This window comes from Pestalotiopsis fici, assembly GCF_000516985.1.
Source record: "Pestalotiopsis fici W106-1 unplaced genomic scaffold PFICI_Scf_1, whole genome shotgun sequence".
In the NCBI taxonomy this organism is placed as follows: domain Eukaryota; kingdom Fungi; phylum Ascomycota; class Sordariomycetes; order Amphisphaeriales; family Sporocadaceae; genus Pestalotiopsis; species Pestalotiopsis fici.
The window spans coordinates 2,911,086-2,930,123 of record NW_006917091.1 but is presented as its reverse complement, the minus strand read 5'-3'; the positions used below and the strand labels follow the sequence as shown (position 1 = coordinate 2,930,123).

Below are 19,038 nucleotides of genomic sequence, written 5' to 3'. Positions count from 1 at the left end.
GTCGACCGCATTCTTCTGGCCTGTCTCACTCGGTCTAAGAGAAATTAGAACAATCTCATAGCATTGATACAAGTTTCAACAAATAACATGTCCGTCCACAACTCAATATCATGACAAGAACTTACTCGACGACATCCTGTCCGGGGCCTGAATCGGGAGTCGGCTCATCAACATCCATGTCGTCAATTCGGACAATGATACTGGACTCTGTCCTTGGACTTGCTTCCGATGTGTAATGGTCAACAGAATTTGATGAGTTGGTATCAGAAACGTGTGGTGGAGATGCCGGCATGCTGGTGAATCTGCCTCTCGAGGTCAAGAGGGACAGATGCAAGTCCAATTCGTTTAGACCCCTCAATGGCCCCGGACCAGTGGCCTTGCCTCCCTCCACGAGAGTTTCTTGAGTGCTTCTCATAGTTTGCAGAGCCCAAAAGCGTTGTGGATAGAGAGTTTCATGGCCATCTACAGGGCGAGGTCGAAATGAGTTATCGGAGCTCGGCGGGTCTCTCCAGTGCGGTTGGTCCGAAACAGTGTATAAGACTCTCGAGGCCCATGTCAAGGCGATACTGTCACTGGGGTGATCATTCGAAGAAAAAAGAGTATTAGACTGTTGAATCGAATTAGCCAATGGCCCAGTCCCGAGTCTTAAAGACGGAGTATTTTGATATCAAGGCAATTTGGCCCTGCAAATGCTGGGGAGGTGGAGGGAGATTGGCAGATGAGCATCGTACCTTCTACAGTGGTTTCCACAAGACGACCTCGCTGAATGATGAAATCCCCCAAGAGACGCTTACAATTCGTCGCAAAGATATATCATGAGAAATTGAGATGGAACAATATTACAGCAAGTCTGGAACCTTTGAATTTATGCGCCAAGAAGGATGTAGTTCTATCAAGTGAGTACAAGAGATGCGGCAAAGTCGTCGAACCATGAGCGGAGGGGCCATTTGGACCCGCACCCTAAAAAGTGTCATGCCGACACGTGACTCCCCGTCTGTCGAGTAGAGTTTCAGCCACCAGACGCTTCATTGCATTCAACCATCATGGTCAGTTCTGGTCAACGATATCACATTTTCATCATTGAGCCCCGATTGCAACACAAGTCCGAATGCACGAATGCAGCTTCTCAACTGTTTCGCATCTCGGCATGGTGCTTTAGCAGTCTACCACATATAGGAGGGTCTTTTATAATATAAACCACCGACCCCAAGTAGACTGCAGCTGCTTCAATACCAACCATGACGACAAGTATTCCAGGCACCGATACAGTTCAGCCCTCAACGTGAGCTGATGTTATTCACCTACTTGGTCACGCAGCAGTAGCAGTAGATCTCGGCTTTTCCATCGCGAACGACTCTTTCTCGATTGCGGCCTCCATCATCCTGTTACCGCTGATGATCGACGTGGTACATATAACAATGTTTCTCCGAGCTGGAAACACAAATGTCAGTAAAGAAGCACAAGAGATGACGGGCCATGACGGGACATACCTTCTTCCTTCTTTGCAATGAACCGCAAAGCCGCAATCTCTGTAAATGTGATGCCACCCACAAATACCACAAATACCGTCTTTTTATCGCCACTGCCAGACAATAGAGCCCGAGCCTTGACAGCCTTGTCCTCGCCCTTTTGAACTTCATCAAATGTGGGACCACGGGCATGTTTCGCAGCCTCTTCGAATCCTCGCCATCCTTGAGCGCCGCTGTTGGCAACAGTGCCGGCCGCAGATGCACCACTGCCACGAGTAATGGACATGAGGTATTGTTTCTGCAGTATACACTGCACAAGGCGAATGGAGAGGGGCGCGTAGCCGCTGTAGACGTATGCGATATCGTTCGGATCGTGTTCATTGACCTCATCGACAATCAGGCGTAGTTGCTTGCGGAGATATGTGTAGTTTGTCTTGGTTCCCGTAGCAGCACCGGAGCCAGGCATGGGGATCATACTGGCCATTGGCGATGATCGCGACAGCAGCAGCTGCAACTTTTCGAGATTGTGCAGTGTGAGCAAATGTTGGTAGCCATAGCCTTCAAGAATCAGGCGTCTGAAGTGGTCAAACTCCTTGGTCTTGATGCCTCCAGATATACACGAGTATATGCATACAAGCCTCAGCACCTCTTTCAACGGCGCGTCTCGAGCAATGAGCTCTTCGATTGCATCGTTTTGCGAGCTGGGGTCGGCACCAGCGGCCAGGTTTTGCTGAACCTCTAGTAGCCGACTGAATTGATCGGTCCGAGTATGCTTCATAATCTCCTCGGCGAGCCCAGTGTGGATCTTGAGGTTTTGTTGTTCGGCTTGATACCCCGGGAGTTTCTGGACAAAGTCCTTCAACTCGGCAGTCGTTTTTGATGTGTGTCTGCTTTCATAGTCGCTTTTCAACCGGCGTGCCACATTGTTGAGCAAAGTACCAACAATGGCAAAGTTGGTGTCGCGGACCCCATCGTACAGCTTGTCGGATGAGTCAAGTTGAATCTTGCGCTTTCTCGACGGAGCGCTCGACGGTGCGTTGGAGGTGCTCTGAGATGGAGCTTGAGCTGAAGCGCCCACGATGGTCGAGTCAACGTCGGTCTGATTATTTTGAATACTAAACACTTCATCTATGAGCCCTTCGTAAGTCAGCTGGGTGAGTAGCGGTGAAACCATGTCGACTTCACGGTCAATGATGATGACGCTCTCGAATGAGTTGCTCGGAGTTTGGCCTGCCTTGTCTGCTTCGGTAGCATCATCGCCGGCCAATATTTCCTGTCGCATTCGTGAAAGCAGCGTGGCTACACGTTTGGCATTGTCGCCCTTGCCAATGATTCGAGGGAATAGGCCATGTCTTGTTTGTATATTCATGAGCGCCTTGGCGATCAAGAAGGCGGGAGTCGTGTCTTTGGATAAGAACAGATCCCGGAATGAGTCGTCGAGCTCAAGAGAGAGGACATCGCGCTCCAGCGGGAAAAAATACAATGGAAGTTCGTGGATATTGACATCCCCTAGTACGCCGCTCGCCTCGAGAAGCTTGTCAGATACGACTGTACGTCTAGGGACCCAGAATATGTGAAATTCATGACCGGTTTGACTTTCACGCTGAAGTCTCTTGATCTGGTCTATGACCTCGTTAGCAGATCCAACATGGTATCACATGATGATCTTGTGGCGAGTGCTGTGGGTAGCAATCCCCAGACTGTCAGTGGTGTGAGATTCTCTTGAAACGGCCACCCACTGCATTCTCTGGCCACGGACGGCAATATACTTGTCGCAGTCCATAGTCCGGCCTACCGCCTAGTCAATATTAAAGGGCAGCTCACCAGCTATATTCTGGGCATGCCGGGCGCATTCGCCGCGGGCCATAAAGACAACATTTTGCTGGCTGGTGTCGGCATTGTTATTTTCTAGAAAGAAGAACTTGTCGACTCCATATTCTTGTAGTGTCGAGACCTTGACCACGACGCCGACAGGGCCAGCCAAGCTTCGCTCAATCACGAGGTTCTTCTTCCCGCGAACCTATGGACGTCGGACGTTACTCGCTGAGGGCCGAATGAATGGGGTAGCACTAAAGGCTGGGTAGAATGGCTGACTTACACCCTCGAGCAGATACAGTATATCTTTCCGAGCCTTGTCTCTGATCTGCTCGGTATCGAACCCCACATGAGGAGCCATCGTGAGCTCTCATGGGGGTTTGTCGCGACTTGGGTGAGGGAGCCGAGGCGCGGGTTGAGAGGGTGAGAGCGTGTAGGATTAATTAGGAGCTTGAGCCTTTACCCCCTCCAAGCAACCCGTCGGCGATTTGTCGAGCTCTGCCCGATGCGACGTCACAGCCCCCCAGGCCCCTAGCAAGCTCCTACTTGACAATCGTGGCGGGGCTATTCCAATCCACCTTGGTGCCTCGATGAAAGGTAACTTTTTTTTATTCTTGCAGGTATTTTAACATTCCATCACTGCCTATTCCACAATCATGACAAGTTGTTCATTGAGATGAGTAAGATATTGTTGTACACTTTCAAGCATTTCTCCAGGTAGTAGATGAATACATTGGCGGCACAAGGGAAAGGCTCGTTCCATAAGCGATCACGCCCTGTTCTTATTCACACTTGGGCAATACCATTCATGTTGCGTCTCTGGCCACAAGGCCTGGGAAATCTGATACCGCGGCCTTGTGTTATTTCATTGGAAAATGTCCCATCGCTCGGGTATTTTAAAGACAAATGCTTCCAACTCCTTGAGAAAATAATGCAATTTCCTATGTCATGTCCCCCAGCAAAATAATAAGTTGCTAGCTCTTTCATGTTTACCACAACTTGTGGCGCATTCGCAAAGGGGATTTTAGACCGTGTTGTCGTGGTACATGAATGCGATATCTCTAGGCCGTAATCTGTTGCCACGCACGAATTCTTCGTCGCCAGGTGGCCGCTCGTTCTTTGTGTTACTCGTCAGCATGGACTGTATGCTCATGCAGACGCTCTCAACATTTTGCACCGGGCTCCAGCCTTGACTTCCAAGGAGGTCGAGACAAATGATGCCGTTTGAGTATATGTGCGGGTGCATCGGTATGGGACGGCTGTCTGTCTTGTGAAAGGTGACTTCTGGCGGTTCTGATCAGGTGCGTCAGTCAGGCTGCAATGTTCCAGCTCATATTGCACCGGGATCGCATACCGATAGGGTAGGATTGGGAGAACTTGAACTTGAGTCTGTATGTTTCCCCTGCGTAGAGGGGATTGGAGTCAAGGACTTGTATGTCGAGCTGCCACTCCTCGAGGTTCTCGGCGGCAACAAGCGTGATTCCGGGTGGCAGGCTAGCAGAGATCTGGGAATGAGTTCCAATGTTAGTTGCGACAAACGTCGTCTTGCCGTAGCAGTCGTCGACTTGGGCGCGTTACCTTGGAGAGCTCCTTGCCGAGTCTCTTTGCCCCGAGCCCGGACATTGCGTTTGATAGTCTTCAAGTGCGGTCAGGCAAGATAATCCTCCAGTGCTGTCTGTCAATGGTGGGGTTGCCGGCGCGAGACGCCAGAGGCGGAGCAGCTTTGTTGACAGGGTGTTCTCTGGGTATGACGAGCGCAAGTCAAGATTCTCTTTGATTCAAAACAAACCCGGGTCGCGTCGGGTCGCAGGTGAGCAGTATAAAATGTGGTCGCAAGCCTGGAGCGTTGACATGTATTTGATTACAGTGGTTGCAAGTGGCAGGCAACGGCCTGAAGAAAGCTGCACAGGTGTGATACCTTGGGTAGCACACGCGGGAGGGTCAGTCATTGTTGCCTCTAGTCTGGCGATTGCTGGCCTCGACGCTACTTTTTATGTATTTGCACCTGGCGCATAACAAGTGTTGGTTTCAACAAGCCATGGTAACCTAGGGATGCAATGCAAGCGACAGGCGATACTTGATCTGTGGCGCCCAGCAATATGAATGATTCTCTTAATGTTGCTCTTGCTTTGTACATTGGTATTGATTGCCAGCATGTAGTTACCACGGTTTGTATTTCAGCGATGTTCTCGAATCGGTCAGACTATAATATTTGAGTTGTCTCTTGGCCGCAGAACATGTTATACTACTACAGAATGTTTCGGCTATCCATGATCAATATTACCAATTACCCAAGCATCACAGCGTTGTAGATGCGAGTATTGAACTCATTTGATGATTTTCAAAACGATACTAGATCCACGGAATAACACGCCACTCGCAAACGGCCTGGATCAGTGTGATTGACTCTTGGTCATTCCAAAGTAGAGAAAGTACACTACATGGAAATGTATGCCCTGTCTCGATCGCAGCTCAACTCGTGCCTTGCGGTAGCCAGTAACTAACATTAATCCAACATCCGGATGGCCAAAATGCCGTCACACCTTAATGTATTTTTGTTTGTCGGGCTAACAACTAACAGGACAGAGCCACTTCCCTATGAACTTTACCTGTCTGTGGAGATGCCCACCTTTGCATGACAATATTTATAACAAGCTCAAACCAAAAATCGTACAGCCTGACAATGGCTAGCTGATCGTCAACCACTCTGATCAAAAAGTGTCCCCATCACCAAAGTAGTGCATCAACTAGTTCAAAAGCATCCAGGTACATGGACTCGTGGAAAAACACGAGTGCAACGGGCGCCTTGTTCAAGTTGTAGCCAACTGATTACTTCCCAAAGAGCAGCGATATAACAGTGGAGGGAACCAATCCATCTTAAAGTAGAGTAAATGTCGTTTTCACAGTTCGGCCAACGACTACAGGCAATAAAGACCATATCTCGTCTTTCCCTGCCGGATTCCCGCGTAGGCTGATCAGAGCAGTCCCACGTTTGCGGCTGAGCACTGTGCCACGACCTGAATCACTCGGGATAGTGGACAAGGCTCACTTTAGAGGAAAGTAATACGGTGTTGGGGCAATTTCGCAACCTACCAGGATACGTAGGCTGTGCAAAAAACTGCTGCGATTTCACATGAAAGAGGGAGAAAGAGTCAAAGTTGCACTTGGAGTGTCGCGCGAGGCAGACGGGTATGATTCTGTGCATTTCACTGCTTCTGTTACTGCTGGATTCACAAACAAGGACTTTGATGGTTGGAGGACGACAATAGTAATAAATGACTCGGGACCCTCTCGACATTTGCTCGTTCCAGTTCTCTCATTCGAAGAAAGTGATTCTCACCATTATCGTTTCTGCCCCGTTCGTTTCCTGTAGTGTAGGTAGATTCTGGCCCCCGCAAAACCTCCAGTGGATCAACGACCCAGTCAGCCAGTGTACACACACCCCCAAGCAAGCTGAACCCCTCATTACCCGTTCAGGCCAAGAAACGGCGTGTCAAGGACATCCCCTCCATTTCCAACTGGGCTCCAAGTCTAGTTGATAACAGGGAGCTCCGCAAGGCTTCTGGTGAAACCTGCCCGACTCCCATTCTTCTACGCCAAATCTATCGTCGTCGTTGTCGACGTTGTCTGCCCTTGCTTCGGTTTTCTCGTTTTGTTTCCTATTACAACAAACGGCGACAATCTGCCATAGAGATACCCCCTTTTTCAGTCCTACGTTGTATCAAATTACCCAGCGGCAGTCACCTCGCAACCCCTCGCAGGACCCCTCAAATCAACCCCACGGTATCATTTACTACCTATCATCCAGCTGTCTCTGCAACCTGCAGGGCCCGAGACAGCGAGAACAATGAGTTGTAAGTGATTTCGCAATTCTTCCACGTGCGCCACAGAATACAGGTGTTGAAATGGCCTGACCATCTTGTGCTTCATTGTAAATGTCATTTCACATGGGCGCAACACCCTTTACTGTCCAATTCGGACCCCTGTGCTGACATTAATCGTCATGTCTACAGTCACGGGAATGCTCAGCCGGCTCCAGGGCCAGCCCGAGAGCTACGACAAGAAGGCCAAGTACCGATTCGGTCGAACCCTCGGCGCAGGCACCTATGGTATTGTGCGAGAGGCAGATGGTCCAACGGGCAAGGTGGCCATCAAGATCATCCTAAAGAAGAACGTCAAGGGCAATGAGAGAATGGTCTACGACGAGCTGGACATGCTCCAGCGCCTCAAGCACCCACACATTGTTCGATTTGTGGATTGGTTCGAGTCGAGGGACAAGTACTACATTGTGACGGAGCTCGCTACTGGCGGAGAATTGTTCGATCGCATTTGCGAGCAGGGCAAGTTTACGGAAAAGGACGCCTCCCAGACCATCAAGCAGGTCCTGACCGCCGTCGACTACCTGCACCGTAACAATGTCGTACACAGAGGTAAGGAAACAGCTTACTACTTGTCACCCCGTTGCCACTGAATCGCCTGCTAACACATCTCTAGACTTGAAACCTGAGAATCTACTCTATCTTAGCAAGCAGTCCGACTCGGATCTGGTGCTTGCCGATTTTGGTATCGCAAAGATGTTGGATACCAAGGACGAGGTGCTCACAACCATGGCTGGTTCTTTTGGTTATGCGGCGCCAGAAGTCATGCTCAAGAAGGGCCACGGCAAGCCTGTCGACATGTGGTCCATGGGCGTCATCACTTATACCCTCCTCTGCGGTTACTCTCCTTTCCGATCCGAGAACCTTCAGGATTTGATTGACGAGTGCAGCAACGCACAGGTCGTCTTTCACGAGAGATACTGGAAGGATGTCAGTGACGACGCAAAGGAGTTTATCCTCCATCTGTTGCAGCCCAAGCCCGAGGATCGATGGACAAGCCAGGTACGTTTTTTGTCATGATTGCTTTTCAAAGAAGCCCCGTGTCAAGCTAACCAAACACGCAGCAAGCACTGAGCCACTCGTGGCTGTCGGGCGAGAGCGCAACGGACCACAACTTGCTGCCCGAGATCAAGGCGTACATGGCCAAGGCCCGCCTCAAGCGCGGAATCGAAATGGTCAAGCTGGCCAACCGCATCGAGGCGCTCAAGATGCAAGAGGACGACCCAGAGAACCCCGATTTCCCGGCCGACAGCAAGGACGCTGCCGCCGATGCCGCCGCCGCCAACTCTTCCGACCCGCCCCGCGAGAAGAAGTCGCTCAGTCGTATTGCCAGAGGCGCCATCTTCCGCGAGATTGTGCTGGCCAAGGTGCGGGAGATGAAGGAGCAGGAGCAAACCCTCAAGGTCAAGGAGGAGGCCGAGAAGGAGGCAAAGAGGAGAAGCTTTACTGGAGCTTAGGAAGGCCGAGAGCAACAAGATGCAAGTCCAAATCCGGTTATAAACAACAGTGGAAGAACATCAACATTGACAGAAGGGAGTTGCTGCTCAGCAGACAGTGATGTTTCACCTTGAAATCAAGTGTAAATGGGGGGCGCATGTACGAGAGCGAGAGAGTTTGGCTTGGAATCAGAATTGCGCATCGGCCTTTCCGTCATGGTGACGAATTGTCATTCTTGGAATACGTAGATGCTGGGTCCCGTCAGTATTTTGTTTTATAAGGGCATTTGCCCGGGGCGCGAGATTCCATTGAGCTGTAGCATATTCGCTATGGCCAAGTATTACCTACATAGGTACTCAGTCAGAACATTATTATTTATTGATTCGAGTTCATGGTCCGACACGTGTCCAACGGGAAATGTCTTTGGTGACCAAGTCCATTCCTTGGGTGGCATGTGTCTTGCATGTCGTGACTCAAAATATGAAGCACGTGTCTTTCAAAAGCCTTGCTGCATGTTTTGGATTTATTTGTATCCATGTGCGCTCCCGGCAACGACGAGAGCACGTCATGGACATGTCTTGAGGAATCTGTGTAGATTCAAGTGACGTCTAGAAGCAGCTTCCATGCGGCCGCAAGAGCCTGGCGGGTAATCGAGGGCCGAGCCGAGACGATGTTTGTTATTATTGTCTAGATGTGTGGATTCCCTGTTTGTTTACTTGAAAGACTTTCAACGTCTGCTGGCATTGCAAGGACAAGGTTTTGTCAGGTCACTGCTCCTCCATGGTTGTTGATCAAAACAATAATGGTCTCACTGCTTAATGGACATGCAGGTCTACCGCTTATAAAATGAGTAACAAGGGAGAAACCAAAGAGTAAAATAAAACAAAAGATGTAAAGATACAAGGAAGCAGAGAAAGTTCAATGAATACATGGAAATGAAAATCCAAACTGATCAATGACCTTGTTAGTCCAAAACTTGGCCCTCACAAATCATCCCGCCAGATCAAAGAGAACATGAGTACTCACCCGGGTGGACACTATGAAAGTACTCCCAATACCTCTTGGTAATTGGGTCTGTTGAAATATAGTCTCCTTGGAATAACAAGAGGTTGCTTCGAGTTGTTGGAATTCTTCCAACAACTAACGCTACAAGTGTTGCGTAATGTGACCAAGATATCGCCAATCATGTGGATACCAAACTCATGAATTCAATCCCTTGACACGAGAATATACTCTTTGGTTATGATGAATATTTCTTATTGTTCAAGACCTTAACTCCTCAAGGAGCTGGTCACTTGTCTGCATACCCCGTCATACCTATGATATCTGAAAAATAATGTAGATGAAAATGCCCATGACCCTTGTACTCCTACCCATATGCAACAAAAGTAAGAAATGATACACCGAGACACCTATGAATGCGGGAGTGAATAGTAATATATGTTAAGTCCCATTACTTCATGACAGACGTGGTAAAATTTCAAGGCCCAAGCTCACTTAGAACTTGCTCCCGCAACGCCTCGTACCTCCGGCTATCGAACCTCTTTCTCTGCCACCCATTGGCCCGGAGTTTTTCGATGCGCTTCTGGAGGTTCTCGTCGCCGCCGGCGCTGCTGCGCATACTCATCTGGCTGGCGGCGCGGGGCGGCGGATAATAGCCCGAGTTGGACGAGCACACGCTCCCGCTGCGGGTGCGCTCCCAGGCGTCGCCAAACATGGACAGGCGCGCCGAAGTCAGGTCAAAGTTGGCCTGGGCCCCAAACGAGCTCTTGAGCTGCTGCGAGAGGGCACTGTCGAGCGTGTGAGGCGTCAGGGCCGCCGACAGCGGCGTGCTGGGCTGGTCGTCACCGCCGTCCGAGGCGCTCAAGGAGCCGGTGCCGGGCGGCGTCAGACCTGGGAGAGATGGCATTTCCGGCAAGGACGGCGTTTCCGGGATCTCTGGGGCCTCTTCCGACTCGGTGAGTAGGGCGTCGATATTGTCACGGTGCCAAGCTACTTGAGATCGAAGTGCCGAGAGTTGTGAAATGATGCGATTTATGGACCGGGTTTGGAGGAAGGACTCGAGGTCGAAAGAATCTCTGTTTTGAGACGTCTTTTCGGGAACTGATTTCAGAATAGGGGACAGCAAGCTTGGTGAGTCGGCCGCCTTGGGTATTGTGATGGCCATGGGCTTGCAGACGACTGCTTCCTCGGCGACTGCTCCGTGTCCAAATGGGGCCCACCCCAGAGTAGGGCTGTCTGGTCGAACATGGGGCTCTGCTTGAGGTTCGTACTTGGGAATGTCAATTCCTGGAAGGCTGGAGAATGAAACCTTCTTCTTCTTCTTTGGCTTGGCAGGCTGAGTCTCCGTGTTCAGGTCCTCGGCTGAAGATATCGAGTCCCGTGGTGTAGATGGGGATGTGCAAATGGTTGATGACCGGGGGCTTGCGCTTGAAGAAGAGCTCAGGCTGGGAGTCACCGAAAGTGAGCTGCCCGATCTCGACTTTTCAACAGCAATATCCTCGGCCTTTTTGATGAGGGCCGAAGCCTTGTCGTAGTTGTCGCGCGCATCATCCAGGAGCTTGGTTCGGTAGGCGGATGATTGCGATAGAGGTCGTGCACACATTTCAGAGGAAGATGCGGCGTAGAAATGTAGATATATGAGGTGAAGGGTCTCTACATTGGATGTATCCTTTAGATTGTCCAAAATCTCAGAACACCTTGCCGAGCATGTGCGGTATTTGCGGCTGATATACTTGCGCTTGACCTCATTGATGGCGTCCCTCCAGTCCTCTTGGGTTTCTGGGACATTGGCCGGAGAAGCTGGTGTCGTAATAGAAAGCCGTGCTGCTGCTTTTCCCATGGGAACAGACTGTTGTCGACGGTGACCCATACTACTCGGAACATGAGGCGTCATGAGGGATACTGGTCTTTTAACTTGAGTCGCCTGGGCAGAAACTGCTGACCGGTTGTTCGCCGCCGGCAAAAGAAGTGGTATTAATCCACCCATGATGAATATAGTTCTGTAAAAGCGAAGAGATGAGTTGATGAATAAGCCACGCACAGCAAAAGTTGGCTGGTGGTTATATCTGGCGGTGCAAGATTCGTTTTCTGCTTTTCGTCTGATATCGTCATCCAATGGACAAGGCAACAAGTTATTCCAATGGTCAATGGTCTTTGCCAAAATATTTCACTGCAAGTCGTGTAGAGGATTCAACCCGACGTCTTCCTGCAGACCCTGGGTAAAAAATGTGCTTGCAGCAAAGGAATGTATGTGTTGGTGATAACAATGTCGAAGAGGATGCCGGGGCAACCCGGACGTTTAGAAACTTTCACGTTTCAACCAGGTTGTTCGATCCAAGACAAGCCGTGCTTGAAGATGACTGAAGCGATGGACTAGGATTTCCACCCCGGATTGTCTATGCCTCTCTCGTCTGAAGTGTTCCGCTTCGCCCCCCGGATCATAAGATTCCCGTGTCGTGCCGATTGAAGTCGATTTCCTGGTTTACAGTCCTTTTACCGCTTGAGGACTCGGGAATAGCAATGTCTCAAAAGGTAGTGAACGAAGACACGGGTCGAGATGATCATGTAAGCTTTTGTGATTTAGTCATTGACAGCTTCGTGCCAGCTTCGTGTGCGAGTTTGTGTGTCGTAAGCCAGAAAGTTTGATCAAAAAAATAAAAGACGAGACGATCGGATGTGCGAAAAGCCAGGACTTGTATGTATGTATGTCCAAGCCTTGGCAAGGAAGAATACCAGGACCCGACCCCCCTCTATCTAATGTATCCCAAAGGTTATGCAGGGGTGCTGGCAGGGCCCGCTCGGATGCAATGGAGGCGGGTAGGTATATGTATAAGTAGACGACTTATACGGCAAAGATGTGACGCTGCTGAGAGTGACCAATCTCTTGTCTCTTGAGGTACGTCGGTATGAATAATGATAAAAGGTTGATCAAGTGGACACACGACTGTTTAGAGAGGAGGGGGAAAAGAGGGAGAGAGAGAGACTAAGAACACTTCTAGGACTTCCTAGAAGCAAAGGGTCCATAAACCCTTTATGCTTTCAAACGGTCAGGGCATAGTGTAGCCGCACGAAGAAAAACGCTGTAACGGGATTGGCCAAGTCGAGGGGGGTTTAGATTTCATATCAAATGGACATGGTCTGGCCTCGAAATCTACCAAGTACTTTCACACTGTACCTACATACGTATCTACCTGGTCAGCACGAACAAATGAACAGATCTGTGTGCCATTTGGTCCAAGGCCCGAGCTGACGGTCAAGCTCAAGTACGAGCTTTTGGCGGGGGGAAAAGAAGCAAGTCAGCACCAGGGTAAATTTGGCAGAGCCACATGATGGACAAAGCAGAATAGAGGTAGCAAACAGTTTCCCAAGAGAGAGAGAGACGGAGGGAAACAGCAGCTACGGTAACCAGGAAATGCTACCATGGAAAATTAAAAGTACCATTGAAAAACGTGTTTGTAGGCGGGGAGGGTAAAGAGAAGGACAGGAAGGAAATGGGGCCGCCAAAAGCAAGATTGGCATCGGTTTGGTAGAGGGGCGGGCAACTTTTCGATCGATGTTAGCAGATGTTAGCGTGGTGCGCCCCGTCCGCCATGCCGGTTTTACTTGCTTCTGCCCTTGCCCAGGACCCCTGTCTCTGTCACCTAATCTACTACGACCTTGACCACTGTGCATCTACCTACAGTACATACCGACACTACGACTACCGACGCCCGGGCGACCACTTTGATGCAGGAGGCTGGAGCCCATCAACATTTCTTTTTTTGAGCGCTGCTATCCGTGCTATGTTACCCCAGCTATCCGTGCTATGCCTCACTATATTTCGCAACTACCAGCCACCTGCCAGCTGCGCATATGGAGTCGTATGCAATAGTTTTAATTTTCCTATCCTTTACTAATCCATCCGAAGATCCTTTTTTGCAATAGGAAGCTGTATATTTAACTGATAAAAAGGATAATTGTGTAGCCGGGCCCAGCGACCAGCTAAGCGAGCAATAGCCCTACGCAGTGCTATTACCACCACGGCTCCTATAAAACAGCTGCTATTCCAACTATTATCGCATATAACGAAGAATTAGCTATTATTTTCTTTTCTTTTATTTATATTTACGGCGATGGCGCAGGGGCTATATAGGCGGGATAAGGTGGGACATAGCACGGATAGCTAAGGTGACATAGCACGGATAGCAGGACTCCAAATTTTGTGTCTCTTTTTTTCTTCTTTCTTTTCTCATCATGGACCGCCTCTGGGAATTTGTCCTTCATTTCTCTGCAAAACTCGGTAATAATTCCTCGGGATGAGCGAGATTTACCTCTTCCCCCCCTATTGGCACTTTCCCGTATCGATATGATCCCCGTCTGCTCATAAAACCGTTGCACCACCGGCGGCAGATTATTGAGTTATTGAACATACTGGGGTTGTTCAATCTTAGTACCTTACCCACCTGGCCTTTGCGTCTCGAGGCCATGTCCCGCCGCATCTCGACGGAACAAAATCCCCTGCTGCCGATCCCATCATCCATGGACCATGTCCATTCACCATGTGTGCGCACACGATGGACCATTGTCTTGTAACCGATGTCACTTTCATCGTGGGGTTGCCATGGAGTCGATGGCGCACTTTGTCATTTACCTACACAGTACCCCCATGGCCAGCCCGCGGGGCAGCAGCAGAGCCAGAGTGCTCTTCTTTTTACGGTAACAAGATCGCAAACGTCAACGAGGCGGGCTCATTTCCACGAGGATGCGCCTTGTATTTGTCGTCCGGTTCTCGTCAAGGAAGAATTTTCTTCGGAATCAGGAGAATTCGTAAGCGATTCTGGTCTACCTCCACTCTTTCACCAGAGTTGCAGTACTGTGTACTACGCTGCCACCCACACCTATCGCAGAGCAACAAGTACTTTGTAAATGGGTGCTGGTCACCTCAAGTCTCTCGAAACACGGAAACCCGGGAATTGTGATTCGTTCACAGCGCAGGACCAGTACATAGTCGACCCGAACCGGTCAATGCGTTTACTCTCGGTCTCTCAGTCGCTGTGTACATTGATACAGGACATTCTCACCTAATCCACCTCTCAGACTTCTCGTGAGCTCGCCTACAAGACCTTGATTCCCAGTTGGCTCTAGTGCGGAATGCAACCGCACTGACATTTCAACCAGGAACTGCAGATGATGCTCACATCGCATTGGCAGAAAGCTTTTCTTTACTCCTGCTCACGGTCACACGCGATGCTGACCCTGTACGTCCGAGCGTCAGAAGTTTGCTGCATCATGTTTCATTCTCTATCCCCAAGGATTAATGACAGTTGACCTCTTCTCCTCCCCTCCCATCCCACAATGCTATTAACAGAGAGTAAGACTTGTTCAGACTAATCTACTGTGGTTATAGTCGATTGTGGGGAGCAATAATGGTTCATCAAACTCAAACTACAGAATTAGAAATCAGTAGTTTCTCGAATCGTCGCTGCTAGAGGGCGCTTTGGCTATCCAGAGGTTCTACCATACCAACGGGATGGGCGACCGTTCATACAACTCGACCAGTCCAAGCTTCTTGGTAAAAGCTTTCACCATTCTAAAAAAGGCCCGTCTTGGCTCCATTATCCATTTTTACTGCCGCTGGGGCATTACCTTGACTACCATTTCCTTTTCCCACTGATCAACTACAACAGTGGACAAACAGAAGCAACGGACCTGCCCCAACCTGTTGGTAATGCTGATCTTCAGTCATTGGATCTTCTACTTTTGATGAAGATTCCAGTGATTGACCTTGCCAGCCCTATCGGCAGATATCTAGACATTTGAGCCTCAGACTTGATGAAAGATGATTGATATTCGGCCGAGTTTTGTTTGTTCATAAGGAGACACTCTACGCTAAACTTTCCAACCACGTATGGGCACTAATAACTGCACGGCTCAATGACGAGTCAGCCAGTTCAATATTCATCAGTCCTAGTTTTATAGACGGTAATAAGTTTTATACACAAGTACGCAATACCACCATTGTACTCTTACCATGATAGATCCGGCCAGCAAAGAGGTCCTTTGCTCTCAGCCATGAATGGTACAAGCTAAAAACTGCCTAAAAGTCATAACACAAAACCTCTTGTTCCATTTGAGCAAATTTGCATGCAGTACCTATGCTACCTATCCAATCCTCTCATATTACACAGTAGGAGAAACAAACACACACACAAACGTACAAACGTACACAAGGAATTGTCCTGTTCATCTTTTGCAAGGAATCATGTCACCCCAGTCCACTGTAGGATTGCGGACAGCAGACGTTCCACTTTTTTCGCAACCTCGCAATGACGAGCTGCGATCTTTGAAAGGAAAAGAAATCTCCGCTTCCACCCCCCCGGCCCACGTCTCCTTACTCTCCACACACAAGGTTACACATACTCCATAACCATTGCATCACTCGATCAAAAAAAGCACCACCAAACAAAAAAAGTCTGGAATGTTTTTCTTTTCTTCGTAATCATAATCGTGTGGGGGAAATTCATCTTTCGTATCCATACAACTGCGCCTCAGTAGACGACGGGGTCTTTTTCTTCTTGAGGCCACACTGATTTTGACAACAAGGAGGCGGAAATGTAGCAATAGGGGAGGGCCAAAAAGATGTCTAGGCTACCTATTTTGTACAATCAAGCCCAACAAGGGTTCAAAACTTTCCTACTGCAGCATCTCGCTTTGACAGATTGGACAGGTTCAAGAGCCGACAAAGAGCCACCACCACCACCACTCACCCCCTGATGGTTCATGTATGTACGTTATCTACAAGGTAGGATAGGGCAAAGTCATGGTAGTTCATGTCCCATGTATGCCAGGGACGGGACCCTCTCCCCGAGCCATGTAACTAATAACCTGGTAAAAAAAATAACTACATTCGGTATTTGTTATAATATTTTCCGATCACGAGAATCCTTTACAGCGCTCGTTCCCTTTTTCTCGTATCATATCGAGAGGAAACTCTTTGACCAACAAAAATATACAGGATAGTGGATAACAAGCATATTCTTTGCTTATTCGTCCTGGAAATGGGAAAAAAATCCGACAGCCTGAGCAAGATACTATAAAGTTTTTCAGCTGCAATCTGAGCGCCAGTTCGCAAAACCCAACCATGACGGGATATCCCTTGGGAGCCCTCTCTCGGGTCTCACGGATGCTTGTCCGCCACTGTGTGTAGTATATATATTCAAGCTGCAGGGTACAATAACATTCGGATATGCATACATGACAAGTAACGTCGAGCTTTTGCGGTGTAGGTGAGATGTGACGGAGAGATGGGATGAACACCCCCCAAGACTTGACAATTGACCAATAAGACGAGCAACCAAAATTCCATCAACTTTGGGTTTTCTTTTCCCTGTGGCTGATCTGATATGCACGAGTAAACATAACAATGTGAACCTTGGACGATGCGCCACTCGAAAGGATTCGCAAGTGTTGCCATTTGGTCAATTTCATAATTTCTTTTGCTTTCTTTCTTATTCGCAGACTATCATGATTCCTGCATTGGGCGAGGAGGAAAAGGCGTCCGTGAGTATCTACCATCGGCTCAATAAGATTGCCACGACTCAAGTCTATTGCTGTGGCTGTTCCTGTTGCTTTCCGTCGTCTACCGGGGCGGCTTGCTCAACGGCTGCGGCAGCTTCGCCCGGGGTGACCTCTTCCCCCCTGATACCGTGAACCACCCGCAGACCCTCGGCCTTGACTGTGAGGCCGTCCAGCTCCTTCTTGCGCTGGAGCCTCTGCTTGACCTCCTCGGCAACATTGTCAAGGCTAATCAAGACACCCTCCTTCTCGGGGTGACCATCGCTCAAACCCATCTCCTTGATCTTGACCTGACCCTTGGCCAACTCATCCTCTCCGAGGACAATGGCAAATGGAACACCATTGTTCTCGGCAGCCTTGAATTGGTTTTGCAGCTTGGGCTTGACTTTGTAGAGGAACTCGGCCTAGTGCGTGAGCATCATGGTTAGCCGGGGCTGAAATAGCGTAGAGTCCGAGTTACTGCCGCCGTTGGACGGCTGCAAATCACAATATTGTTTTAAAAACTTACCTTGATACCGGCCTCCCATAGTGACGCACAGACGGACATGCGCTCCTTGAGCAGACCCTTGAAGCCCGAGCCACCAAAAGCCATGACATAGACATCGACCTCGTTGCGCCGCACGGCGGCAGCGTTCTTATCTGCCTCCATGCGCGCCTTGGTAATGGAGAATATCCGGTCCACGCCAAAAGAGATACCGACGCAGGGGACCTGGTTCTTGCCCGAAAACATGCCGACGAGGTTGTCGTATCTACCGCCGGCAGCGACGCTACCAACGCCAATAGAGGGGTCGTTGGAGCGGTCGTCATCCGGGTCTGTCGATGCCTTCTTGCCCTTCTTCTTGGGGGCGGGCTGTACCTCCTCGGCCGCCGGGGTTTGCGAAGGAGCCGAGCCTTCTGTGACGACTTCGTAGATGACACCAGTGTAGTAGTCCAAGCCACGGGCCAAGCTCAGGTCAAAGGACACCGTGTCGAGCGCGTTAAAGTATTCCAGGTAGTTGAAGAGCAGCTCGAGATCATCCATACCCTGCTTCATTGACGCATTGGCAGCGAGCTTCTCGTCGGCGCGCAGCTTCTCCAGCAGGTCTCGCTGGCCCTTGAGGGTAACCCACTCCCCGATGCGGTCTGCGACCTCGGCGTCCAGGCCCTTCTCCTCGGTCATTTCCTTCCTCACGTCGGCCCAGGGCAGCTTGTCGAGCTTGTCTACTGCCGATGAAATGGTGCGGATCTTGTCCTCGGGCACGCCGCAGACCTCAAAGATACCGTCGAGGATCTTGCGGTGGTTGAGCTTGATGGTAAAGGTGCCCGACCAGCCGAGAGCCTCAAAGACCTCGTTGATGATGCGGATGACCTCGGCGTCGGGGAGCATGGGATCGAAGAGGGCGCCGGCAATGTCGAAATCGCACTGGTAAAACTCTCGCATACGGCCCTTTGTCATGGCGGGCTGGTCTCTCCTGTACACCTTGGCAATGTGGTATCTCTTGATCTGTTGCACGTCCTTGTTCATGGCGAGCCACCTGGCAAAGGGGACGGTCAAGTCGTATCGCAGACTGCAAAGCTCTCCGCCCTGGTCGGCGAGATCGTAAATGAGCTTGCTGTCCTCGCCATACTTGCCAGAGAGGATCTCTTTGAGCTCGAAAACGGGCGTGTCAATGGTGACACCACCGTGGCGCTTGAAGACTTCGGTGATGGTGTTGAAGATCTTGTCGCGAATGACCATGTCCTTGCCCTCCCCTTGTGGACATTTAGCACTTTCATGATATTTTTATTCCGGCGAGCCGACATTGCTCTTGAAAAAGAACTCACAGTCCTTGGTGCCCTTGGGGGTCTTGAGCTCGAACTTGGGGGCCTTGGGCGCCATGTCGTCAGATTCTGGTGGCTCAGTA

General features: G+C 49.9%; 6 protein-coding genes across 6 annotated transcripts; 1 reads left to right on the top strand and 5 right to left on the bottom strand.

Annotated features, from left to right (window-relative positions):
• Positions 1–121: 121 nt before the first annotated feature.
• Positions 122–415, bottom strand: PFICI_00888 (uncharacterized protein; the record flags this gene model as incomplete). The annotated part of the gene is made up of 1 exon (XM_007829469.1): positions 122–415. The coding sequence occupies one exon, from the start codon at positions 413–415 to the stop codon at positions 122–124; it is 294 nt and encodes a 97-aa protein (XP_007827660.1).
• Positions 416–1,309: 894 nt separating this feature from the next.
• PFICI_00887 (uncharacterized protein) lies at positions 1,310–3,645 on the bottom strand (the record flags this gene model as incomplete). The annotated part of the gene is made up of 4 exons (XM_007829468.1): positions 1,310–1,431; positions 1,491–3,092; positions 3,294–3,489; positions 3,568–3,645. The coding sequence occupies 4 exons, from the start codon at positions 3,643–3,645 to the stop codon at positions 1,310–1,312; spliced, it is 1,998 nt and encodes a 665-aa protein (XP_007827659.1).
• Positions 3,646–4,308: 663 nt separating this feature from the next.
• PFICI_00886 (uncharacterized protein) lies at positions 4,309–4,907 on the bottom strand (the record flags this gene model as incomplete). Its single annotated transcript, XM_007829467.1, has 3 exons — positions 4,309–4,577; positions 4,639–4,789; positions 4,863–4,907. 3 exons carry the CDS (start codon positions 4,905–4,907, stop codon positions 4,309–4,311), a joined length of 465 nt encoding a protein of 154 aa, XP_007827658.1.
• Positions 4,908–7,287: 2,380 nt separating this feature from the next.
• PFICI_00885 (Calcium/calmodulin-dependent protein kinase) lies at positions 7,288–8,619 on the top strand (the record flags this gene model as incomplete). Its single annotated transcript, XM_007829466.1, has 3 exons — positions 7,288–7,714; positions 7,779–8,164; positions 8,227–8,619. The coding sequence occupies 3 exons, from the start codon at positions 7,288–7,290 to the stop codon at positions 8,617–8,619; spliced, it is 1,206 nt and encodes a 401-aa protein (XP_007827657.1).
• A 1,460-nt stretch (positions 8,620–10,079) lies between these two features.
• PFICI_00884 (uncharacterized protein) lies at positions 10,080–11,588 on the bottom strand (the record flags this gene model as incomplete). Its single annotated transcript, XM_007829465.1, has 1 exon — positions 10,080–11,588. The coding sequence occupies one exon, from the start codon at positions 11,586–11,588 to the stop codon at positions 10,080–10,082; it is 1,509 nt and encodes a 502-aa protein (XP_007827656.1).
• Positions 11,589–17,184: 5,596 nt separating this feature from the next.
• On the bottom strand, positions 17,185–19,013 carry PFICI_00883 (Histidine--tRNA ligase; the record flags this gene model as incomplete). The annotated part of the gene is made up of 3 exons (XM_007829464.1): positions 17,185–17,559; positions 17,664–18,886; positions 18,959–19,013. 3 exons carry the CDS (start codon positions 19,011–19,013, stop codon positions 17,185–17,187), a joined length of 1,653 nt encoding a protein of 550 aa, XP_007827655.1.
• Positions 19,014–19,038: the final 25 nt, after the last annotated feature.